The 26,841-nt window shown below is 50.6% G+C and overlaps 1 protein-coding gene across 1 annotated transcript; it reads right to left on the bottom strand.

Annotated features, from left to right (window-relative positions):
- Positions 1 to 1,035: 1,035 nt before the first annotated feature.
- LOC147985531 (uncharacterized) lies at positions 1,036 to 4,965 on the bottom strand. Its single transcript, XM_087541623.1, has 4 exons — positions 4,755 to 4,965; positions 2,022 to 2,069; positions 1,702 to 1,789; positions 1,036 to 1,075 (listed from the first exon to the last, which is right to left on the bottom strand). The coding sequence occupies exons 1-4, from the start codon at positions 4,963 to 4,965 to the stop codon at positions 1,036 to 1,038; spliced, it is 387 nt and encodes a 128-aa protein (XP_087397749.1).
- Positions 4,966 to 26,841: the final 21,876 nt, after the last annotated feature.

The raw sequence follows: 26,841 nt of genomic DNA, 5'->3' as shown, positions 1-26,841 counted from the left end.
GATATGGAAACTTGATCCCCTTGCATAGTTCATAGATAAGTAAAAGTGGATACTCTAAAATGCGCAAGATAAGCAAGAGTGCTATGGATGGCGTTCTCATAGGTAGACGGGCGCGGATCCATAGTGATGTATTGATTGGTGAATATGTGGACTCGTGTGCACCACCTCAAAAGAGTTGCTTGCAGTCGTAGTTCAGGTTAGCCACTGAGTCAAAGCTGGCTTGCTGCAGTTAAACTCCACTACCCCCTTTGTTCATACCGATGCATATGTAGTTACACTACAAGAAATATGTCAACTTGTGACCTTGACTATTGGTCACTGAAAGGTCATTGTTTTTAATTTGTGACCTTTTTTTTGACCAAAAACAGAAGGTCAAAAGCTGGCAATCGTAAACTGAAATTAACGACCTTCTCTGTGAGAAGGTCGTAGACGTTTACGACCAAAATATGCCTATTGTTTTGTTTTGGTCACTAGTTGTCTGCCCAGGCCACGTTGGATCCGACGTGGTAGTCTGACGTGGCACAATTACGACCAATTCAAAAGGTCGTTACTTAGAATCAGCCCAGTCCATTTCGGTGCTTTAGATGGGCCGAGCCCATTAATTCAGCCTTTCTATTTTTTCCTGTGAATTCTATTGGGCTACATGGGCGAAACCCAATATTTCGGCCTTTTTATTTTTGGGCTTTAGCCTTTTTCAGTCTATGGATTTCCTATTTTTGGAAAATATATTTTGGAGCTGGTCCCACTAGTCATGTTAATCTCATATATTGATCACACACATCAGAAAGTTACAGACTCGTATTATTTCATAAGTGGGTTGCACTGTCAGGTTCCCATCTCACACACTATCAAATAACATTCATAATCAAATATTCCAAACAAGAGAACACATGAAATTCATCAAATAACACTAGATTAGTGTATTACAATTTCTATAGACTATTACAACCTAGGTATACCAGCTATTACAATATTACAGTCAAATAGAACAGACAACTCTTTGCTGAGTCGCACTTCACAGCTTCGCGCTTTTCTTCACATCTTCGCACTTCCAACTTTCTTAGGACTGGAGCTCCTGTAAAAGAGGAACCAAGTAAAGAAGTTACACGCAGCTATATTTGCTACAGATCAGCTATCAAATCGATACTTATGTACACCATACAGAATGTTATTTCCACTTAGTACAAGTTAATTTAATACTCAGCTCCTTTATTTGTGTCCATTTAGTGCAAGTTCATTATCCATGCATATAAACTTTTGCTCCATTGGAGTCTTCTCAGCTACCTACCCAACTACAAGTCAGGAGGCCACTACTGTTAAACCAACTCAAGTGAGTGAGCCAGCAAACTGGGTGGGATCATTCCTTATCACTAAAATTAAATATTTGAGCAGACCAAAAATTGATTGTGTATCATAAGATGATCCTGAGAGTGCAGCACCATGTTACCATCTCTAAAGCTGATTAGCCAGCAGCAAAAATTGTGTAACATATGTATAACCATTGCAAACAACCTTAGCAGAATAAGAAGAACAAAATTTCATGCAAAATTTTGATATAACCAGTAGATTATCCCCTAACAGAAGCTAATTAGGCTCCAATACACAAGGCACAACAAGCAGACTAAATAAGCCACGGCCATGAAACAGAGCATGGTATTACAGTAGCTCAGAGATGGAGCTAGAGGTAGGAGATGGACTCACCGGAGAGGAGGTTGTAGTCGAAGCCGCACACAGGCGCCGCCGCCGTCACCCTCTAGAGGAGACGCCGTCGCTTCAGCGACAGACTCATCTGGTACAAGGAGATCATCAAAATGCATCACACTCATGATCATCAAAATGCAGCAGCAGGAGCGAATACAAGTTTAACCCATCATGAACAGGAGCGCTAGGCAATCCAGTAGCAATGTCATATATAGGTAATAATAACAGGACCTTAGATAATTTGTTTTCGTTTGTCTCTGTTTTTCTTGTGCAGCAATGAACGGAGCTAGAGCGAGGGATAGCACCAGAGCAGAGCGGACCTTGGTCGTCTTGTGTGGCAGCAATTGTTTTTCTTGTACCTAGTCCGCCTAAGTAAAAGAAATTGTTATAATCATATCTTCTTTTACCATAACACAGAACAAAGAACTATTACTTGCCATAAATGATCCGACAAAATTAAAGTTTATATACAAAACAAAGAACGAGGTATAATGGTTTCCCTTGCTCGGTTCCTTAAGACACAAACTAAAATACAAATAGAATATTAATAAACGTATTTAAGAGAGGCATTTGGCTCCTAATGGGTTCCTGATTCACCAAGTACACATGCATAATGATGATGAAACAAATCAATAGAAAAAACCTGAATCTTTCATCGTGCCACGCTAACAAGATGTCATCTAACCAGAGTGGATTCAAACAATAGAGGAGACATCTGATTTGACTGCCACAATCGTTGAGTGAATGCAAAATGAAAGCTAAATCCTTACTCCTAATTTTATGATATTAATGAACAAGAACACATGTTAAATAACTTATTACTGGACCTTACTTGAGTTACTACTACCACTATCAAGCAAGAACTGCTGCAAGCAGTACAGCACAATAGCCGCATGTTCTACCAGCCGCAATTGCTTGCAAGACCATGGCTGCATTCAAAAGAGAAATGCTTGCACAAGACCATGGCTCATCTGATGTCTGACGATATTGATAAGAAATAAATTTACATGCACAACAGCCCGAGCTTACTCTACATTCCAACATTGGCAGGTGACAACTAATAACTCATTTCCAACAAAAAAACTGCAGGAATTCTTTGCTTATTTTTAAGAAAAAATGCTACAAGTTAAGCCATTGTTTAACAGTAGGTCTAAGGAAATAAAATGTGCATTTGGTGAGAATTTAGCAACAGATTAACAACATATTGTTCAGCATCACACAGATAGTAGAACAATGGTACAGGCAGCTATTGGCATAAAGTAGAGATTTTACATGAATAAATCACATAAGTAACTATAACAGAGAAAGAAAACGTAGAAGTGGCAGCAAGGCATGAATGGTGTCCTGAGTTATTGCTGCATCGGCCGTAACAGAGGCCGAGGAAGTCGCCGTTGATGGGTTGCAGCATCTGTGCTGATGCAGTGTCATCCACAGGCTCCTCCTCACACTTGAAGTGAAACACACAGGCTGGTCAGCAGAACTACGACAATTTAGCTTTGGAGATGACGAATAACTCAAATTACCCTTGTAATCTGTTTCAAAAAAATTAACCTTCTAGTATGGCCATGCTAATACATAAAATTAACCTTTTCCCTTTTACTTTCAATGAAAAAGGTAAGAGGCCAGAATTCTACATGCAGCTTCTCTAGACATAAATCCAAGAGAAATACATCTCTATACGAAAACCACCCCAAATATGAACAGAACAATTCGATCTAAATTAAAGACTGAAACAATCACAAAGGTGTTTTTTCTTTCTATCGTTGTTGCTCTGCTACTAGATGTGTTGAGATGTGTGTTACACATGTCTCAGCTGGACTGAGAAACAACCATCCATGACAATGAAACAGAGGAAAGAGCAGAGAGGAGGTCACCATGGCATGGCAGAGAGGCCATGTCGAGGTTGGTCGGTTCTCCACCTCCTGGTCCAGTACGCACGTTGGTCGTCCCTTGCCATTGCGATTCCGCCAACACAAGGAAGGAAGGATGGGGGGTCGGATCTGCAACACGCAAGCCATATATGAGAGGAAATGGAAGACATGGCAAGGACGACGTCTTATAGAAATAAATATAGCATGCCTGAACATTGCTCTCCTCCATCAAGATCTCCTTGGCCTTCTCGCACAGTGCTCTAAACTGTACGGCAAGTATTCAAGGGTCAGAGAAAAATCAGTTGTAAACGATACGTGGGCAGATCGACCAAACACATTATGCGCATGATGGTAGTTTGCTAGAGTTGGTAATGTGAAGACTACACCAACTGAATCATAAACTCCTCCTTGTGGGGCAATAGCTCTTGGCAGCCTCTCATTCTAAATATATATGCTGATTTCAGTGTAGAAACTGAAAACTTAGTGCGTAAAGTGAATATACATGGCATCTTTGTGTCTAAAGTCCGAACTTTACTTTGTTTTAAGTGAAGAAACTAAAAAATTGATTATATTCAGAGCAAAAACAGAATGTATGGTGTGTTCAAGTGCAAAAACTGAAGATTGACTTTTTCAAGTGCTACAAGTGAATGTACATGCTACATTTGTGTGCAAGACCATAGCACTAACTCTGTGTAAGTGCAAGTAATGAACATCTGCTCTCTTTATGAGAAAAAACTGAATATATCCTCTGTTTATGTGCAGAAACTGAATGAACGGTAATTTCCAAAGAACCACGGAAATCAATGGCTATTCCCTTTCACCGTGTTTATTCCACCCACTGTTAATATCACACCTGTTGTGGATTTCTTCCCTCCTATAAATAGTAGTACTTCCTCTGTCCCAAATTATAAGAGGTAGTAATTTCTGTCCCAGCGTCAGGGAGAACCCAAAACAAAAGCTAGCCTGGTAGTTCAAGGTCTCAAGGAAATCATGTAATTTTTCAAATTACTTTCTCTCTGCCATACTAGTGTTAGTAGTGCATTTCTGGACTTGTACTGAATCATTAGTTTTCACTCGTAACTATTGTGTTGAGCAGACACTCACAGTGCCCAACACATGACAATGCTACACGGCCAGGACGGAATGGGGCGCTTGCGGAATGGGGAGGGGAGTTGCGCGTACCTATCCGAAGGTCGCCGGAGCGGAGGTCGGCGCGGAAGGAATTGACGCTGGGGAGCGTGTCGAGCAGCGCCCGCGGCGTGGCCCCGCGGTGGTGGGTGAAGGCCACGTCGACGTCGACGTCGATGCCCCCGCACCCGGCGGCGAGCGCGGCGAGGAGGTGCTGGCCGAGGTAGCCGCTCCCGCCCACCACCAGCACCCGCTTGCTCTCCATCTCCGCCAACGCCCGCTACTCCGGCGCCCCTCCTCTCTGGCAGAACGAGCAAGCTAGAGTAGGTCGGATGCGGGCGCGGGGTGGATCTGAGGGGCAGGATCGAAGACGACGGGTTTGGGCACACGGAGCAGGTGGAGGACGGGGGTGGGGTCGGGAGGAGGAAGCGGCGGGGAGGGGGCTCTGGTCGATCTGGCTGGCGACAGTGTTTGGAGGGCAGGGGGAGGGGGTGGAGGTGGCGCCAGCGGCTGGTTCATGGGGATCCAGATCGTGGGGACGGTTAGGTGGAAATCCTAACCCTAGAAGAGAAGGAGGAGGGGGGACGCCATGGCCATGCCTGGCCTAGTGGATATGGGGGATGAAGGCGAGGGGAGGGGGTCGGCGGTGGGTGGGGGCTGTGGTGGTGGGTGGGGATGGCGGCGGTGGGAGATGAGGGAGACGAAGGCGGAGAGGAGACGAGGGAGAGGAGGGTGGGGATGGATCAGATCTGGAGAAAGGGTGGGTGGGTAGGTGGGTTAGGGTTTTGGTTTTTTCAGGAGAAGATCAACCGTTGGATGGGTGCGTGATGGATGGCTCGGATCATGTCCAACTTGGTGATCCGCGTGGTGGTGGTTCCTCACTTCTCATTGGCTGGCTGGCTCACACTCAAAAATCCAAATTTTGGACCCAAATCTCTGATTTTTTTAAATGCCTACAAATATGTGTTGCATTATTGGATCATACCATTTTCCAAAAGGCGACTGTTAGGTGCCGCTCAATCGGCCTAAATTTGGGTCGGTCGCCTCGCGACCCTACGATGTTTTCGTGTGTAACCATTTGATTCACCCCCACCTTATACTTTCGTCCCCATCTTGCTCGTTCTCCATCAGACAGAACACATAGTTGACCCTCCCGCCGTTGCACCGTCGCACACAACCGTAGTCTATCGCCTCAACGTTGGCATCACCCTAACGTGCTCTAGTTGTAGCATTCGCCGGTTCTAGCACCTTCCCGAGGCTGCTCATCACCGGAGATGAAGCATCCTCAATCAAAAGTTCCAGCAACCCATCTTGCGAGTTCCAGCAAATTACTTTACCACTTCTAGCACCTCCACCGCAAATTGCTCATTGCTAAGGATGCAGCATGCCAAATTCATTTTCCATTTTTCAAGTGCCAAAAATGAGTTTTTTAAATAACCTATCAAATAATTGTCAAAAAATTGGATCAAATCAAATTTATAAAATGCTAGGCCATATTTAATGCACAATTAACCAAATGGTTGGGTGTCAAAGGATTTGATCCACCTCTGGTGAAAAAGACAAATTCCCGCCGATTCAGCAGGAAGCGAGTTAAATTTGAACTGCAACTGCCTCATGGTTTGCTCCTTATTTATTCCAAAAATCATTTCTAGGTACATAAGTATCTATTTAATTAGAGAAACACCAAAAAAATTTCAAGACCCAACCACTAGCTAGGAACGGTCAAGCCCGCCGTTTTGACGACATTTTGAAACGGGCATAAAAAATAAAAATAAAATCAAAAAATTGGAAAACCTTCGTATTGTGTCATCATATGTGACCAAGTTTCCAAAAAAATAATAAACTTGTAATACGGTAATTATTTTAAAAAAGTGTTCTCAGAAATGAGCTATCATGCGTGAAGATTCATGGCTTTCAAGCCAAATGATCAATCTTATGGCCACATTCATGGCATAGTTTGTTCTAATGATCTCATATTGTGCACAAGGGTGAATCTTGGAATTCCAAACAATGTTGCCTAAGGGAGTTTTCATTTTCTTTGCACGAAAAATTCATTTTCCATTTTTCGAGTGCCCGAAATGAGTTTTTTTTGTGAAGGACCTACCATATATTTGTTGCAAAATTGGACCAAATCATTTTTATAAAATACTAGGCCATATTTAATGCATAATTGACAAAATGGTTGGGTATCAAAAGTTTTTATCCACCTCTGGTGAAAAAGACAAATTTCCGCCGATTCAGCTGGAAGCGGGTCAAATTTGAACTGCAACTGCCTCATAGTTTCCTCTTTATTTTTTCCAAAAATCATTTCTAGGTACATAAGTATCTATTTAATTAGAGAAACATCAAAAGTTTTCGAAGATTCAACCACTAGCTAGGAACGGTCAAGCCCGCCGTTTTGACCGCATTTTGAAACGGGCATAAAAAATTCAAAAAAAATCAAAAAAATTGGAAAACCTTCACATTGTGTCATTATATGTGACCAAGTTTCCAGGAAAAATAATAAACTTGTAATATGGAAATTATTTTTAAAAAGTGTTCTCAGAAATGAGCTGTCATGCGTGAAGATTCATGGCTTTCAAGCCAAATGATCAATCTTATGGCCACATTCATGGCATAGTTTGTTCAAATGATCTCATATTGTGCACAAGGGTGAATCTTGGAATTCCAAACAATGTTGCCTAAGGGAGTTTTCATTTTCTGTGCACAGAAAATTCATTTTCCATTTTCCGAGTGCCCGAAATGAGTTTTTTTTATGAAGGACCTACCATATATTTGTTGCAAAATTGGACCAAATCAATTTTATAAAATACTAGGCCATATTTAATGCACAATTAACAAAATGGTTGGGTGTCAAAAGTTTTGATCCACCTTTAGTGAAAAAGACAAATTACCGCCGATTCAGTAGGAAGCGGGTCAAATTTGAACTGTGGCTGCCTCATAGTTTGCTATTTATTTTTTCCAAAAATCATTTCTAGTTACATAAGCACCTATTTAATCATAAATACATGGTTTGGTGGCGATACGTCGAGGTTTGGACGGTGGCCGAGGGCCCCAACTCTAGAGCGCGTAAACTTGCATGCCCGCCACGTGGTCACCGCGTGAACGTGGCGTTGCCATGTGTTCTAGGCGGCCTAGGCATGTCTAGTGGGTTGGGCACTCCCCAGGTAGGTGCTAGAAAGAAAATTACAACATAATATTCTCACAAGGAGACCGATCGATGCTCAAACATGAATTCGCAGCCAAGTGTTTGATTAGCGGTACGGGAAATGTACATGGCTAATGGGAGTGAGTTTTGGCTGAGGATGGTCAGTTACTAAGAAGACTGTCTTCACAAATTTTCAGCTCAAAAGGAGGAGCCTAGGTGGTACTTGCTTTGCAAACTATCACACTGGACATAAATACGAATGTTGAAGCTCGGCTCAAAATAATGAATGGATTGAGATGGCATTTGGTGGAGGATGGTTATTTGGGCATAGGAAAGCACTATAGAAAATGGATACTATTTGGACATGCCAAAGTGGTACTTCCTTCACAAACTGTTGTTCTGAACAGAATAGGAAAATGGATATTTCTGAATTATTTTTGAACTAGGCAAGGAAGGTTTTTACATATTTGACGAAGATATGACCCAAAGAATTTATGAGATTTTTTTTGGGAATTTTGGGAATGAAAGAAATATAGGTTGCTTCACAACCTAGGGCAAAAACTGCCACATGGACATGACACATAGGCAAAACTGATGAGGTGGCGCCTAGTCATAGCAACCCACCACAATTTACAAGGCTATGACCATCTATATTGGTTGTTAACAACTAGAAATAAGGTAGCGGACTAGTGCTGTTTGCTTTATGACCATTTCATGTAAGGAAATTACGACCTTTCTGACCAAAATGGTTGCAATGGTTTAGGGTTTGGAGCCCCCCGAACAGCTTTTGACCAATTGGTCTGAAATGGTCATAGATCTATGACCATTTCTTCCAGGGTCACTGACAGAAGGTCACTAGTTGACATATTTCTTGTAGTGTTAGTTATGATGTAAGTCTTGCTGGGTACATTTGTACTCACGTTTGCCTATTTTATGTTTTTGCAGATAGACGTCAGTCTCACTAGTAGTTCCACGTGGACTTCGATATTTAGCTTGTTACCTCAGCTACGATCTTGTGCCCTCGGCAGGATCTTGTAGATAGTCAGGCTTCTCAGCCTTTTCATTTGTAGTTGTCTGTACTCAGACAAGTTAAGCTTTCGCATGTGCTTGTTGCTTGTATGCTCTGTATGCGGGGTCATGAGACCCATGTTTGCAATATTTGGTTCTTCGGAGCCTAATGAATAAATACTCTGAGTCGTAGAGTCTTGTTGTGATGCCATGTTGTATATGCATATATCGAGCATATTGTGTGTATGATTTTGAAATGCTTGGTATGTGTGGGATCCGACAACCTAGTTGTTTATCGTTGGTAGCCTCTCTTATGGGGAAATGTAGTCTTGTGCTTCCATGAGCCATAGTAGTCCGCTACAGCCCGGTTCACATGAGTCCTGCTAGCCGAGAACTACTGCTCCGGAACACTTGACTGGCCGGCATGTGATTCAGTTTGTTCCTGTGTCTGTCCCTTCGGGGAAATGTCACGTGGTGACATCTGGAGTCCTGTCTAGCCTGCTACAGCCCGGGTTCCTAGAGTCCTGTTAGCCCAGTGCTATAGCCCGGATTCGCACGCTGCTGACCGACATGCTCAATGTTGATTCATGTATGCCTGTCCCCGTAAGTTAGTGCCACTTTGGGTTCATGACTAGTCATGTCGGCTCGGGTTCTCTGTCATATGGATGCTAGAGACACCTATCATATACGTGAGCCAAAAGGCGCAAACGGTCCCGGGCCATGGTAAGGCGACACCCGTGGGAATACCGTGCATGAGGCCACAAAGTGATATGAGGTGTTACTGGCTAGATCGATGTGATTTGGAATCGGGGTCCTGACAGGATAGTCCTATTTATAGAGGCCCTGGTCCTCTTCCCAAATATCGAGCGGGAAGGGAGCCAACAATGGTAGGCAAATTTGAAGGGGGACAACTAGTACAAGCTATCCTGACAAAAGCGGTCTTCGCCTGCACAAAGCTTTGGTGGTGACGCCATCTTGGGCTCCACGATGACCTCCGTCTTGTAGTCCTCCTGGTCTTGGTCTCGTTGCACCGAAATGGAAACCTTTTCCTGAGGCCTCGGTACTCTGCGGCTGCGCCTGTTTCCTTAGCACCAAAGAGGAAACAAGGACGTTGTGCGTGCTAGCGCCCGCCTAGTGCCCGCCTGGTGTCGATCGTCATGGCTCACGTCACGAGAGCCTCGTGAGGTTTGCCTCGCCTTGATATCTCCGCCCCTCGCGAGCCTGCCTGACTAGGCCGCTCGGGAGGAGGTCTTGCATCGTCCGCCTCGCGAGGCTTGGACCCTCGCAAGGGTCTTGGATGCTTTGTTGATGAAGATGGGCCATACGACCTGCTGGCTCAGCTATGCCATGGGCCGCAGGCAGGCAAGTCTGGGGACCCCCGTTCCCAGAATGTCGACAGTAGCCCCCGGGCCCAAGGTGCGCTCGGTCTTGGCTTCGTGGAGAAGCCAAGGGTCAAGTTCGGAGCACCGCGGGCCCCCAAAATCTTACAGCCTCGGTCGACGCGTGGCGGTTGATTGGACGTGGGAGTCTCTGCTTCTCCATGCTGCCCTTGAATTCGCCTGGCTATGCGGCCCCTGCGGCCTACACAGTTATTTTTCCTTCGCCACGCCTGGTTCTTCCAATCTCCCTGCTTCCTCGACGCCCTGCTCCACCTTCCCAATCCGACCAGCGCTCCGCTCGCTTCACCGCCATGGCGCTGAAGCAAGCCCAAAAGGGGAAGAAACCTTTGTCCTCGCCAACTGCGCCTCCATCCTTCGAGCCGGCGCTCGACCGGCCTCGGGTGCTCAACGACGAGGCCATGTGAAAGGTGCGCCCCATGCTCGCCTCCAGCTTCAACGAGTGGGGAGAGACACCGGCGTGGCCTGTGTCTCGCTCCAGCATGGCTCGGGCAGTCACCGAGGTTCCGATCTTCATTAATGCCCTCTGGGCTGGCCTGCTTCCTCCCTTCTCCGCCTTCTTCAACGCGGTGCTCGAGCACTATCAGATCCACATGCTCCATCTCAACCCTCAATCTGTGACCCTTCTTGTTGTCTTTGCTTTCGTGTGTGAGGCCATGGTGGGGCATCACCCCCTCTGTGGCACTCCTCCACGACTTCTTCTCGCTGCATCTCATCGGTGCTCGGCAGAGCTCAGGGTGTGTGGGCTTCCAGGCCGTGGCTGTGATAGCAGGCATGGGGATCGACATCGAGCTCCTTTCATCCGTGAGCGAGTTCCACACGCGATGGGTGTTTGTTGATGCCGACGTGCTCAACCCTCTGCTCCAAGCTCCGGTGGGGCCTGCCATTCCAAACTCCGGCTAGGGCCATCAGAAGCTCACGAGCCCCTGCCTTGCCCTCGTCTGGGCTAGGCTGAGGTGGTTGAAGGACCTTGGCGTGACTGCGCCCATGATGGTGAGGGAGTTCGTCAGGCGTCGAATTGCTCCGCTTCAGCACCATTCTCGCCCGATGTGGGACTTGCTCAGCAGACAGGACAACATGAGGGTTCAAGAGGAGGGGCTTCCTCTCGCTGCGCAGCAAACGGTGCTCACGGTCCTATCTGGTGTCCCTCTGCCGGACGAGATGCCCAGGAAAAGCTACATGTTGTACCTCTATGAGAACAAGGTCACCTTTGCCGTGAACATGCCTTCCTTTGATGTGTGGGGACTGCACCCAATTGGCTTAGTGGGGCCCGCGAGAATCCTGTCATCGTGGCCCCATTCTTTGCTGCCGGTGCCGAGCTCGCCCCAGGTGACGGTGCAGGGGAGCGAGCGGCGACGGTGGCCGGCTGCTCAGATGTTGAGGAGCACATGCCGAGCGGTGATCCGGGGGCGTCGTCCTCGGGAGCTTGCGACGCCCCTCCTAAGGCGTCGGTCGCTGATGACATGCAACATGCGGCTCCCGAGGCCGAGGCTCCAAGAGCCTCGGGAGGTCGCAGCCAGAAAGAGCCGGGCTGTTCGCCACAGCCGGGCTCCCCTGAGGCTATCCCTCTTGTTTCTTCTTCGGCTCCACCACGCGCCGGCCGTCACGTCCAGTGTTTCGGTCGCCTTTGTGTGGACTTCGAGGAGCTCCGCAAGAGGAAGGGATCCCCCAGCGGCAGCAACATCTTCGGGCCGTTGAAGTGACGGAAGTACATCGATATCGACGAGTAAGTACCTTATCTTGGTGATCTTCTATGTGCCGCCTTCCTTTCCCGACGATTGTCATCCTAGGTCCCCTTCTTCTAACGCCGCGAAATCTGTACAGAAGCAGCTCCCTCTCGTCCCATCGCGCCCACCAAGCTCCAGCGCTACAGGCTCGGACGCTGCCCATGGCGTGGGGTCAGCCAGGGGAGTTGGTCCGTCATCAAGGCGCCCCGAGCTTGCGCCTTCGCCATCCTTTCCTCGCGGCCTTGCTCGGAGCGCAGCAGGCGTGCCAATGGCTCCTCCCTTGGTCACGGTTGGTACCTGGCTAGCCTCCATCCTAGAGACTTCTTCAAGCAGCGGGCCCCGTTTCGTTTGGGCCACTCGCGAGGGTCAGCTGGCGCCTGGGGCCGTGCCAGCCCCTAGCCCCCAACCGGGAGGTGGTGCGCCGCTTGATGCTCCACCCGCAGCCCCCGAGGTGGAGGACGAGGTGGGCCGAGCGTTTGAGCTCGAGCACGAGTGCAGCGTGGTCCGCCACGAGCTCTTCCAGGTGGCGATGGGGGCATCGCCGACGGTGGCGACAATTCTGACGAAGATGATGACGATGTGAGTGATGCGTCCATGGACGATGCAGCGAGCGATATCTCTGGCTGATCCCATATTCTCCTGTTGTTTTATTCTACACGCAAAACTCGGGCGTGGCCCTTGGAAAACTTGTAAGAGCATTTTGAGAGGGGGAGCCCCTCGTGTAAGCAAATCACAGTTTTTACATTCCTATGCGATGTGGGTATGTGTCCTCGTGAGCTCATGAAGCTGGGGGTGAGTTTCCCGATGTGGTTTACCTTAGTCAGCGCCAACTTAGGGCTGGGTCATGAAGTGACGAGTTCCTGAGAATCCTGCGGAGCTTATCGCCCCATTTGAGGGGGCCCACAAGGGGTGAGCACCAGGTGTAGTGCTAGCACGTGCTTTGCGTGGTCCGGCTCGCGAGGAGCTTTGCGAGGGAAAGGCGATGGACGTGAGTCCCAAACCAAACAAGATCCAGAATGAGAGAAACGACTCGAACGAGAAAAGGCACCCCCCGCACGCATCGATAAAAAGTCAGCTTCAACTTAAGTCCAGAATCAGAAAGCAAAGCCACATAAAGAGAGATCCAAAGCAAAAGGCCGCGTCCGGCACCTAGTCTAGTCTTCGGGTCTTCAAGTCTTCTCACCAGCGCGGAGCTAAGTGCTGTCCACTAGGCGTGGGAGGGAGCCCCAGGGCCTGAGGCCGGCGCTCCTAAGACTCCGGGGCGTGTACAACCCCAACTCATTATTACGTGACAGTGTCACGGGTGGCGAGCTTCACATGCACCGAGCCTTCTTCATAGGTACCGGCCTTGCTTCATATCGCCAGACAAGGGCCCCGCCTTGCGCCACCCTTTACCTACTTTGAGCCGACCGGAGACCAAGACGACACAAAGGAGGGAAAGAGGACGCCATTGGTTCCCTCGACGACCACGGGTCCTCTGCCGGGGGAAGGGTTGTTGAAGCCACCCCGGCAGAGGGCCTACCTCCGGGTGTCCCCTGGTTTCGCGTGCCTTGGGGAGGGGCCTTGCTCCTGGCTCCCTCCCGGCGGCCTCCAGCGTGTCTCCCTTGTTGAAATGGGTGCCGCCGTGCCAGGGTCGCCGATCGATGCTGCAACCTGATTCATCTGCAGCCCATGGTTAACATAAGCCTGTTCCTGAGAGGTTAGCGGTACCCTGTAGTTGCCGTCGCCTACGCGATCATTGTGGTTCTCCGCTAGCTCTTGGAAGGCTTCGACTCCTAGCGCCCCTTCTCCCCAATCTTCTCCAACGAATGAGGCGATGTCGTCCTCTAGTGCATACCCTTGGTCCATCATGCGGGGCACGTAGGCTTTCGGGGCCGTCACCCCGAACACCTCGCCGTGGTGTCCCACTCTCCATGTTGCTCCACCCATGATGGTGTCCTGGGGATGATAATATGGCATCCGGCAGGGGCCATGGGGGTGACGCTTGCACTTGTGCTTGTCGAGGGCGGCATGGGGGGGGGGGTTGGAGCCCCCTACACCACCGGTCGTGTTGATGTTGACGAAGCCCCGGGCATAGTCGATGGCGCGCAGATGTGGTGAGGCTCGCCGCGCGACCTTGCAGTGGCCTGGGAGGGGAGTCGATAGCAGAAGGGTGGCGCTCCCGATGCTGCTGTGTCCAGCAGCTCAGCAACACGCTCAAGCAGCGTGTCCTGGCCGCTCTCCATCAGCCTGCATCGCAGCAGCTCCCTTACCACTGTGAGTGCCGCCCGCATGTTCACTTGCTCCCGCCGTGAGTGCGGCGCTGTTGCTGCGGCGTGACTTGCTGCTCTCGCCGCGGCTCATACTTGCTACGGGGTGAGGGTGGATGATGCCGGGCCGTGCTGTCCATGCCCGGCGGAGCTTGGTGGCGCCCAGGCCGCTTGGGGTGCGGGGTCGAGACCTTCATGGGCAGGCAGCGCCGTCCGGGACGGCCAGGTTGCCAGCGGTCGGATCCGGCACTTGGGTCACCAGACATCGTAGTCGGTGAACGTCGGAGAGCTGATTTGCGGAGAAGAAGCTCCGGCGCACCCCTACCAGGCGCGCCAAATGTCGGATGTGGGGTTTTGGCTAATCCTTAAGGTTCAAACACTAGGGTGCACGCGAAGTCTTTCCCTCCTACCGATCTACGCTCTAGCTCGCTAGATCTCGCGGATGAACTCGATGAACTCGCAACACAGAAAGACACGGGGTTTATACTGGTTCGGGCCACTGTTGTGGTGTAATACCCTACTCCAGTGTGGTGGTGGTGGATTTCCTCTTAGGCTGATGATGAACAATACAAGGGAAGAACAGCCTCTTGAGGTTGAGGTGTTCTTGTGCTTTCGGGCTTGTGTGTATCTCTGGGTCTGATGATGTCTCTCCCCTCTACTGTGGTGGCTAGTCCTATTTATAGAGGCCCTGGTCCTCTTCCCAAATATCGAGCGGGAAGGGAGCCAACAATGGCGGGCAAATTTGAAGGGGGACAGCTAGTACAAGCTATCCTGACAAAAGCGGTCTTCACCTGCACAAAGCTCTGGTGGTGACGCTGTCTTGGGCTCCACGATGACCTCTGTCTTGCAGTCCTCCTGGTCTTGGTCTCGTTGCACCAAAATGGCAACCTTTGCCTGAGGCCTCGGTACTCCGCGGCTGCGCCTGTTTCCTTAGCACCAAAGAGGAACACAAGGACACTGTGCGCGCTGGCGCCCTCCTGGCGCCGCCTGGTGTCGATTGTCATGGCTCACGTCACGAGAGCCTCGTGAGGTTCGCCTCGCCTTGATATCTCCGCCCCTCGCGAGCCTGCCTGACTAGGCCGCTTAGGAGGAGGTCTTGCGTCATCCGCCTCGCGAGGCTTGGAGCCTCGCGAGGGTCTTGGATGCTTTGTTGATGAAGATGGGCCGTATGGCCTCCTGGCTGAGCCACGCCATGGGCTGCAGGCAAGGCAAGTCTGGGGACCCCCGTTCCCAGAACGCCGACAATGACCTACAATCAAATGTTCTCATTTGACTCCTCAATCAATATACTCATATATAGATGACCTAGTCATCGCCAATTGCTTGATAGATGCTAGAGTGTTTGTGCATGCTTTGCCACATATTTCATTTGCCATTTTACTGTGTGAGCATGTTGGTTGCATGTTTTACTCATTCGAGGACATCCACTTGTTGTTTTGATTGTTTGGCGTTTTTCTCTTTTGCCAAGTGGATGCACAAGAATGCCTAAGAACCTCCTCTAGCTATCTATGTTTTTCTCGTCTCAAACTCTATTCATGCCACATCACAAAGTTTGATGAAGTCAGATTCGAACCACTCTGTGTGAGGAGCACTCGGAGTCCCCGATTCATCATAGACTTAAACTTCCAAAACCTCTTTGTGCATTTCCGTATGACTGAGTCATCCACTTCGGTCACACCGAGTTGCAGTAACCGCTCGCGATTCTGCATCTCGGTGCCACCGAGTTGTTCCACTCGGTCACACCGACAAGGTTGGGATATATATATATACCCACGGGTGAGATTTTGGAAATTTCTTCAAACTCCTCAGCCCGCGCGTGTGTCCTGCTCTGCCTCCTCAGGTCTCCGGATCGTCTCCTCGCCACCAGCAACCTCCCGCCGCTCGTTTCCATCGCTGTCAACGGAAATCTGCTCCGCCGTTGCCACCGTAGCGAACCTCCGCCGAACTAGGGTATGGGTTCGACTCTATGTGCTAATTCCTTAACTCTGATTCATAGCACATTACTTTGCCATGATCATGACCACGTATGCAAACAATCCATCCACTGAAAACTTCCTTTAGATTAGATTGGATTTGAAAATTTAGGGTTAGGTCTCCGCCGGACTCATCTCGGAATGACCGAATTGTAGAAACCGGTCTCACCGATATGGCTTAGGCCATAGCACGTGCATTTTCGGTCTAACCAAAAATTGCAAATCGGTGTGACCGAGTTCGATTCTCTATGAAACCCTAGAAGTCTCGGTGCCACCGAACTGTGACTCGGTCTGACCGAGTTCACTAGTTTAGGTTCCAAAAGCTGCTTTGGTATTACCGAGTTTATCAAATCAGTAGCTCCGAAATGCTTTCCGTGGAGAATTAAAACTAAGTTTTTAAGTCACCTGTTTTGCAAAAACTCTGCACTTTGTGATGCTCATCCACTCTACCTCAGCTACATCTATTCACAAGGTTTGCTATCAGTGATTGCCAAGATGTCTGACCAGAGTGACTGAGGGAGTCCTGGATTAGGGGGTCTCCGGACAGCCGGACTATATCCTTTGGCCGGACTGTTAGACTATGAAGATACAAGATTGAAGACTTCGTCTCGTGTCCAGATGGGACTCTACTTGGCGTGGAAGGCAAGCTAGATAATACGGATATGTATATCTCTTCCTTTGTAACCGACCTTGTGTAACCCTAGCCCCCTCCGGTGTCTATATAAACCGAAGGGTTTTAGTCCGTAGGACAACATACAATCATACCATAGGCTAGCTTCTAGGGTTTAGCCTCTCTGATCTCGTGGTAGATCTACTCTTGTACTACCCATATCATCAATATTAATCAAGCAGGACATAGGGTTTTACCTCCATCAAGAGGGCCCGAACCTGGGTAAAACATCGTGTTCCCTGCCTCCTGTTACCATTCGCCTTAGACGCACAGTTCGTGACCCCCTACCCGAGATCCGCCGGTTTTGACACCGACATTGGTGCTTCCATTGAGAGTTCCTCTGTGCCTTCGCTAGAAGGAAGGATGTCTCGTATCGTCTTTAAAGACGGTACTACTGTTGGGGGAGCTTTGGCTGTTAGCCAAACTCTCCGGCTAGGCGGTTTCATCATGACCGCCTGTTCGGCCGCCGCGCCGACGATGACTTCTCGGGTCATCGAAAACAACCTCCACGTCAAATCAGCACTCGCCGAACAGATGGATCCAATGGAGCTCGCCTCCTTAAACGAGCTCTTGGATCGCATCGCCGCCTTGGGAGTTGCTACGGACTATGATCGGATTGGGCTCAAACCCGGTCAAAGGGAGATTAACTCTCCACTGGTCACCCATCATATTGCAGTGGTGGAGGAACAATGCGGCGACCTTTCCTCTATCTTGAGGACCAACTATGTCCGGATTCCCGTGCTCTCCGAGCCGGACGACCGTTCGCGGGAGGACAAAATCCAATCCCTGAACTTGGAGTCAGGCAGCGGGCCAGGATTATCGGGTAACACCCCGGAACTTCCTCGGCCCCTAGATCCCAGATTAGGTAAGGGTTCGGATTCAATTCCACCCACCCACCCAAATATAAGCGATCTTTCCCACATCAGGCAAGAGCCCCAGGAAACAGTACATCACTATTGGGCCAGATTCCTCCTTGCGATGAACAAGGTTAAGGACTGTCGCGAGGAAGACATAATCCTATTTTTCTGCAATAATTGCACGGACAAGGGAATCCTTAACGCCATAAATCGCCGTGAGATAACACGCTTCGCTGACTTGGCGTCCATAGTATGAAAGTACTGTGTGATGGAAAGTGCCTGGAAAACTGAAACAAGCTTTTGGGATAATCCGGCCCTGAATACAAACCCAGTCCGCAATAAAAGGGTGCATTATCACTATACACCCGGGTCAACTACCAAAAAGCAAAAACCCTCTACAGGTCATGGAACCGTACTGGAGGGATGGCTCAACGGACCCTGCAAAATTCATAGTACAACGGATACAATACCAACGCACAGCCTTAGAGCATGTTGGATACTCCGGCATGTGGACAAAGGTGGTGAGGTTCTTCTTATCCCAAATACCACAGAGCACCATCCCGTGGATAACAATACGGTGTTAACTGTCTTCGAGACCTTCGCGTCAAACAATAGGCGCAAGCAAACACTCCGCAGCATGGCCGAAATGTGCCACGTAGCAGCAGTAAATCCATGGAGTGACATGGCTATTACCTTCAATGCCAGTGAAGAACCTAAATTCCGAATAGCCCGAGCACCGGCCGCACTGGTCCTCAGTCCAATCATGGACGGCTTTCGACTCACCAAAGTACTCATGGACGGCGGCAGCGGATTAAACCTCATCTATGAGGAAACCCTTCAAAAGATGGAAATAGACTGGAACCGCATTGAGCAAAGTAGCACAACCTTTAGAGGAAATCATCCCCAGTAGGGAAGCACGCTGTGCTGGGAAAATCACACTAGATGTGGTATTCGGTACGCTGGATAATTACAGGTCCGAAGAAATTACATTCCAAGTGGCCCCGTTCAGCAGTGGTTACCACGCTCTTCTAGGACGGGAGGCGTTCACAATCTTCCAAGCCATACCCCATTACGGGTACATGAAGCTCAAAATGCCCGGGCCCAACGGAATCATCACTCTCGCCAGTGATCCGGACACAACACTATGGGCCGAAAATAAAACAGCCGCATTGGCCCTCGAGGCATTATCCGAAGCCCTCTCGGCCGAGGAATTAACCACGCTACGCTCCACAATGGACAGGGACGACGTGATACTCGACAAAAGATCCAAGTCACCTCTTTTAAACCAGCGGATGAAATAGTCAAATTCCAAGTCCACCCAACGGACCCTACAAAAACAGCCTCCATCAGGGCACAGTTAAACCCCATTATGGACGCCGCACTACGAGAGTTCCTGCGCGAGAACTGGGACATATTCGCCTGGCATCCCTCAGACATGCCAGGAATCCCACGCAGGCTGGCCGAGCATAGCCTCAATATCCTAAAGGGATTCAAGCCGGTCAAGCAAGCTCTTCAGCATTTCTTCGAACCTAAGAGACATGCCATGTGATAAGAACTAGCCATGTTATTGGAGGCCGGATTCATCAGAGAAATAAAACACCCGGACTGGCTAGCAAACCTAGTGATGGTACCAAAGAAGGACAAATCTTGGCGCCTTTGTGTCGATTTCAAAGACCTCAATAAAGCTTACCCAAAGGATCCCTTCCCCCTCCCACTCATCGATCAAATCATTGATGCTACCGCAGGACATGTGTCATTATGTTTCCTCGACGCATACTCCGGCTACCACCAAATCAAGATGGCGGAGTCCGACCAAGCCGCAACGGCATTCATCACACCATACAGTCCCTTCTGTTTTAACACAATGCCTTTTGGGCTCAAAAACACCGGCGCAACATATCAGCGCATGATTCAGACATGTCTGGAGAAACAAATCGGCAAAACAGTAGAAGCATACGTAGACGATGTGGTCATCAAAACCAAACACGTCGACTCTTTGATAGACGACTTGAGGCTCACATTTGACAACCTCCGAGCATACGACATCAAGCTCAATCCAGAAAAATGCGTCTTCGGCGTACCAGTCGGAAAGCTCCTGGGTTTCATTGTCTCCAATAGAGGCATTGAAGCTAATCCAGCTAAAATCCGAGCTTTGTCACAGTTGTCTACCCCAACAGACCTCAAACAAATCCAGAAGTTAACTGGATGCGTGGCGGCTCTAAGCCGCTTTATCTCCCGCTTAGGAGAAAAGGCTTTACCCCTTTATCGCCTCCTTCGGCGCACCGAACACTTCGAGTGGACAGACGCGGCCACTGCCGGATTGGAAGAAATAAAGGCCATCTTGGCAACCAACCCAATCCTGGCCGCACCAAACATCGGCGAACCAATGTTGTTGTACATTGCAGCAACTCATCAAGTTGTAAGCACGGTGCTCGTTGTCGAACGGGAAGCGGACAGACATAAGTTCCCTCTTCAGAAGCCGGTATACTATGTATCCACTGTCCTCACTCCATGCAAATCACGGTACCCGCATTACCAAAAGATAGCATATGCGGTATTCATGGCATCGCGGAAGCTGCGACACTACTTTCAAGAGTGTTCGATTACAGTAGCCTCGGAAGTGCCACTTAATGATATTATATACAACCGCGATGCTACGGGCCGGATTGCCAAATGGGCCATTGAGCTCCTCCAATTGGATCATGCACTTCGACTGTCGGTGGGAACGACACCTACGGGATCACAAGAATCCCTACTACGGTTGCGGGGCGCAGGGTCGTGAGAAGAGCGGATCAAACAGATAGCACATGCTTCATTTATCTAGGTTCGGGCCGCGAGGATGCGTAAAACCCTACTCCTGCTTTGGTGGATTGTATATTTGTGTTCTTGAGCTAGCTATGGGGCGTGAGGAGCTCCAAAAAGCCGAATCCTCCTCCTGGTCGCCTTGGGCCTCCTTTTATAGGAAAGGGGTTGCCACAGTGGCACACAGGAGGTGGAAAGGGTACAGTGATGTGAGGTTATCCCTCGCATTACATGACAAGGCGCATTTAATGCGTCTTGCCCAGGTGTCCTTGCTTTATCGGGGACGGGGGAGAGCCCTATCTCGTCCATCGCCGCTCCCTCTCGTGTCGACACGCGCCCTGGCCAGCGGCGCCCGCGGTGCCATGTAGGCAGGCAGGCAGCTGAGGTGGCGCAGTGGTGGGTCTCCATGAACATCCGCATGCCGCCACGCAGGTTCCTGCTCAGCTAGTTGGGTCGGCAGCTGCATGCGAACGGCGGTGGAGGTTTGACTGGCGTGGACCTGATGGTGGCCCTACGGGTGTTCTTGGCAAGGGCCTTGCCAGGGCCCCGACAAGGGTCTTGCCGTGGCGCCGACTGTCATCCCCGGCAAGGCTCTTGCCGGGGGCCTTATGGTCCTCCTTGGCTGGGATCCCGCCAAGGATCATCATCTTCTAAAGGGTGTATCTGATCTTGAGCGTCTTCACCAAGATCTGCATGCCACCACGGGGATGTCTCCCGAATCCTTGCCCCATGGGGGCAGTGGACTCAAGGGTGACTCACTCCGTAGGTGTGGGGCGAGCTGCCACGGCAAGAGTCTTGTTGGGTTTTTTAAAACCGCCTCCCGGCAAGGATCTTGCTGGGGGGGAGTCCGCTTCATCTCCTTTGCTCTTTGTGGGCTTGGTCTTGGCGTCGTTCTGCTTCTCTCGAGCTTCGGCCTTACCTTGGCTCACCTCCCTTGCCTTGCTCAGTGTGGTGGTGCCCGTGGCTCAGACTGCCCATGCACAGTTATAGGGGTACAAAAAGTGTACCCCTCTTTTTGTACACCGACAGGAGCCCCCGGGCCTGGGCCACACGTAAGCGCAATCGCGTCATTGGGCTAGGCCCAAAAACAGTGCGCGGGCAGGCGGGGCAGTTTTTACCGCGGTAAGTTTCTTCACGCGCTGCGCTTCCCATGCTTCGCGCGCGTGGCGCGGCGTGGGGAGGCGTGTGTGACGTGGGCGCCATGCGTGGGGTTGCTTCCCGCGGGCATGCGTCACATCATAGTTAATGTGAAAGGAGGCGGCCTGCGTTTTCCCCCATAAGAAGGAATAACCGTGGGCGCGCTTCTCACTTTCTCCTCTTCCCTCGTGCCTTTTCTAATTTCAGAGCTGCTGTTCCCTTTCTTCCTTCCTTCCTAAGCTTTCGCTGTCGCCCGCCGCTGTTGCTTCGCCATCCCCCTTACTCAGCCCTCTGAACTTCTTGGTCGCCATGGCCCCCAAATTCGCCAAGGGCAAGGGGGTGGCTAAGGGCGCCGGGACGGTGGAGCCGCCGGAGAGCGCGCTGTCGGGGGACCGGATGAAGTCCGCCTTCTTCTTCCCCTCGACGATTGACGTTCAAGAGCTCCGGGCCTCCTGAGGAGAGGGACAAGAAAGGGATTACGGGCACCTTATCTCTTTTTAGTTTGTAAGCCTTCGGGCCTTAGCTGAATTTAAAACTTGTAATCCCATCATTCATGTTTTTCATTCCCTATGGACTATACCCGAGTGGAATGTTTTTAATGAAAAAGGGATGCTTGCTGGGTCATTTGTTTGCGGGTGGAACCCACGCAAGGAGTAAATCCTTGATAACTTCAAGATAAACATTTCCTTGCCAGCCAACAGGCCTTGCCGTCTCCCCACTTCGCTCGACCTTCCTCACGCCTTTGGCGGAGGCAGGGATGAGGCGTGTTCTGGCTCCTTGTTTCATCCTTTCGCTGCCGCGACTACGACCAAACTTGGCCCCAGGAACGAGCCCAAGGGCCTAGAGTTATGGGAGCACGGTAGCTTAGGGGAAAGCGAGGTTTCACATACCTCAGTCCATAATGGAATGCATGATAAGGGATGAAGAACTTATCTGAAGATGCAGCCCCCGGCAACCCTGGTTCGCTGTGGGTGAATCTTTGCTCTTGCAGCCCCCGGCAATGCTAGCTTGCCGGGGGCTAGATGCTGGTCTGTTCATCTTCTTTTCCTCCCCAAGTGGTTCCGCACGGATATCCGTGTGTCTTGTGAACCAAAGAAGACAAAAGAAGGACAAAGAGATGCACACTCGACCTCTAAGCTAGGGGTTAGTCGCCGCTAAGCACTATCAACCCTAACCAAGGATGAGACTCGACCTAGCATGCATGCTATAACTTAGGGCGCCAGCGCTTCACTTATTTATGCTCAGGGTCTGCGCCTGGCTTTGTACAAAGGGTTACATGCATCATCGGCAATGCTTGTACAAAAGGTGGCTTGCCGTGGGGCCCGGCAAGCCGCGCCTCACGGGTAAAACTTGCGAAGATGCTCAATGTTCCAGGAGTTACTCACCGGAATGGCATCTTCGGTCTCCAGGCGGACTGCGCCGGGCCTGGTGACTAGTATTACCCGACAAGGGCCTTCCCACTTTGGCGTCAACTTTTTGGAATTCTTGGCCGATTGAACGCGCCGAAGGACAAGGTCGCCTTCCTCAAGGCTTCGAGCATGAACCTTGCGGCTATGGTAGCGGCGCAAGGCTTGCTGGTAGCGTGCTGCTCTCACAGCCGCTCGAAGACGATCTTCCTCAAGGAGCATTGCGTCATCTTGCCGCAGTTGCTCTTGCTCAAGCTCATCATAAGCGAGCACTTGAGGTGACCCGTATATGAGTTCAGTGGGGAGAACTTCTTCTGCCCCGTATACTAGGGCAAAGGGTGTCTGGCCGGTGGCTCGATTTGGCGTCGTCCTGATCGACCAAAGAACCGTCGGCAACTCATCAATCCAGCGCCTTCCACTCTTGTGCAGCCTGTCAAAGGTCTTGGTCCTTAAGCCTCGCAGTACTTCAGCGTTTGCCCTCTCAGCTTGACCATTACTTCGTGGGTGAGCAACGGAAGCGAAACAGACTTTGCTGCCGAGGTCTTGGATATATTGCATGAAGGTGCGGCTTGTGAACTGTGTGCCATTGTCAGTGATGACCCTGTTGGTTACACCAAAACGGCATACTAGTCCCTTGAAGAACTTGACGGCTGACTGAGTTGTGACCTTCCTCACTGCCTCCACCTCCGGCCACTTTGTGAACTTGTCGATTGCAACGTACAAGTACTCAAAGCCCCCGACAGTGCGGGGGAAAGGGCCCAGTATGTCGAGCCCCCAGATCGAGAAGGGCCAGGAGAGAGGAATGGTTTGAAGGGCTTGAGCTGGCTAATGAAGCTTCTTTGAATGGAACTGACACGCTTCACACCTGGTGACTAGTGTCATCGCATCCTGGAGGGCGGTGGGCCAGAAGAAACCTTGCCGAAATGCCTTGCTGAGCAAGGGCCCTTGACCCGATGTGGGATCCACATATGCCTCCGTATATCTCCGCCGACAGCTCCAGTCCTTCGTCCCGAGGGATACACTTCAATTTCACACCGTTCGGCCTCTTTCTGTACAGGACGTTATCGACGAACTGGTACATGGTAGAGCGACAGGCTACTTTTTCCGCTTCTTCCTGCTCTTCAGGAAGTTCCCCTGTTTGGAGGAATCGGACGGTATGCTGTGCCCACGCTGTAGCCTGGGGCTCGACAGTGAGGACTAAAGGAATTTCCTCCGCTATAGGAGCGGCTGTCTCGACGGCAAGAGCTTGACGCTCTGCCGGAGCTAGCGGTCCCGTGGCGGGCTCAGTGTCCCTGGCAACATCCTTGCCGGCAGCTCCGGGGAGCTCGGCGGGAAAGTACTTGCCGGGTCCTGATTTACTCCTCTTGTTCTGCTCTGTTGATGGATCAACGGATGCCTGAGTTAGCTGGAGCACAAAGGTACCTGGTTCCACAGGTAGCTTGAGGGCAGCGCGTTTTGATAGGTAATCGGCTATATCGTTCTCTGCTCGGGGAACGTATTCAGCCTGTATACCGTCGAAACGCTCTTCCATCTTTCTCACTTCATCGACATAGGCCTTCATCAACGGGCTCTGGTAGTCCTTGTTGACTTGCTTGACGACGAGCTGCGAGTCGCTCCTGACGATGAGTTTCTTGATTCCGAGGTCTGCCGCGATCCTAAGACCGGCAAGCAGCCCTTCGTACTCTGCCGTATTGTTTGTTGACACCTCCCTAGGGAAGTGCATCTGGATCACGTACTTGAGGTGCTCTCCGGTGGGCGCGACAAGCAGTACGCCAGCCCCGGTGCCGTGTAAGGAGAAAGCTCCATCAAAGTACATCATCCAACTGTAACTTGCCTCCTTGCCGGGGAGAGCAGTCTCTTGGGCTTCTTCGTCAGGCGTTGCGGTCCATTCTGCAATGAACTCCGCCAGGACTCGGCTCTGAATCATCGAAGTACTTTCAAACTTGAGGCCAAAGCTGGACAGCTCCAGTGCCCACTCCACAATTCTTCCCGTTGCATCTGGATTGTGCAATATCCGTTGCAGAGGGAGGCGAGTGACGACAGTGATCTCGTGTGCCTGGAAGTAGTGACGCAGCTTCCTCGAGGCCATAAGAAGGCCGAAGAGCAGTTTCTGCACGCCGGAGTACCTTGATCTAGCTCCCTGCAGGAGGGAACTAACAAAGTAGACCGGGTGCTGCATCATTTTCTTCTTCGACGGCACTTCAACTGGCTGTGTCATCTCTGCAATGGTGGTGTCGGGCACTGTTGCTGCCATTACCTCGTCGTCATCCTCTCTCTGCGCCACTAGTGCGGCACTGACCACCTGGTTCATCGCCGCCAGGTATAGCAGCAACGGCTCCTGTGGCCTAGGCGCAACTAGTATTGGCGCGGAGGAGAGGTACTTCTTCAAATCTTGCAATGCTGCTTCGGCTTCTGGCGTCCACTCCATCGGGCCCGCCTTTTTCAGGATCTTGAAAAAGGGAAGGGCGCGCTCAGTAGACTTGGAAATGAATCTGCCCATGGCGGCGACGCAACCAGCAAGCCGACGCACATCCTTGATTCGCTTGGGTGCTTCAATCTGCTCTATAGCTTTGATCTTGTCCGGATTAGCCTCTATCCCACACTGTGACACAAAGAACCCGAGAAGCTTTCCGGACGGGACGCCAAAGACGCACTTCTCAGGGTTCAGCTTGAGATTGATCTTGCGCAGGTTTGCAAATGTTTCTTGCAAATCCGGTATGAGGGCTGCCCTGTGCTTGGTTTTGACCACTATGTCATCCATATAAGCTTCCATATTTCTATGGAGCTGGGGTTCAAAACCAATCTGGACCACCCTTGCAAACATCGAACCAACACTCTTCAGCCCGAAAGGCATCCGTATGAAACAATACGTACCACATGGGGTGATGAATGCTGTTTTCTCTTCTTCTTCTCTTGTCATGAAGATCTGGTGGTAGCCGGAGTAGGCATCGAGGAATGACAACAGATCACACCTAGCTGTGGAGTCAACAATCTGGTCGATGCGCGGCAACGAGAAGGGGTCCTTAGGATAAGCCTTATTGATATCTGTGTAATCAATACACAGCCTCCACTTCCCATTAGCCTTGCGCACTACGACTGGATTGGCCAACCACGTTGGATGGAGCACTCCTCTTACCAAACCCGCTGCTTCCAGTTTCTGGATCTCCTCTGTGATGAACTCTTGTCGTTCCAAAGCTTGCTTTCTGACCTTCTGCTTGACGGGCCGCGCATGAGGACAGACAGCAAGGTGGTGCTCAATCACCTCCCTGGGAACGCCGGGGATGTCGGAAGCTTGCCATGCAAACACATCGACATTCACCCGCAGGAAGGTGACGAGCGTGTCTTCCTATTTGTCGTCAAGGGTGGAGCTTATGGTGAAAGCCCCTCCCGTGCCATCCTCATTGACAGAAACCTTCTTGGTTCCCGGCGGTATGGCCCTGGGCTTCTTGTTTCCGCCGGTGGAGCTCTCTAGCACGTCCTTGACGGGAGCGCTACACTCCGGAGAGGTGCGCTTGCCGGAGTGGGTGTCCGAGGTCTCACCGGTCTTGTTCTTCTTCTTCCCCCCGGGGGTCCCAGCGGCAGGAGCAAGTGCCCTAGTGGCGGCAGCTGCTGCAAGTACTTGCTGGTATAGTTGGTCAGCGCAAATCAGCGCATCTTTCTTATCGGAGGGGATGGTGATGATCGTCATGGGTCCTGGCATCTTCAGGGTGTTGTAGGCGTAGTGTGACACCGCCATGAACTTGGACAGCGCTGGGCGGCCAAGGATC

Source organism: Triticum urartu, chromosome 2A (assembly GCF_056163025.1).
Source record: "Triticum urartu cultivar PI428250 chromosome 2A, HENAU_Tu73, whole genome shotgun sequence".
Classification (NCBI taxonomy): Eukaryota; Viridiplantae; Streptophyta; class Magnoliopsida; order Poales; family Poaceae; genus Triticum; species Triticum urartu.
The sequence above is the reverse complement of the archived record's forward strand: the minus strand, read 5'-3'. Positions and strand labels throughout refer to the sequence as shown.

Bases quoted from the DNA above. Each gene is read 5' to 3' on its own strand.
- LOC147985531 (XM_087541623.1), bottom strand. From the start codon at position 4,965: ATGGAGAGCAAGCGGGTGCTGGTGGTGGGCGGGAGCGGCTACCTCGGC. The intron at 2,070-4,754 runs GTACGCGCAACT...TCTTTTACTTAG, and splicing joins CTCCGGCGACCTTCGGATAG to GCGGACTAGGTACAAGAAAA. The intron at 1,076-1,701 runs GTGAGTCCATCT...CCTCTTTTACAG, and splicing joins CGACTACAACCTCCTCTCCG to GAGCTCCAGTCCTAAGAAAG.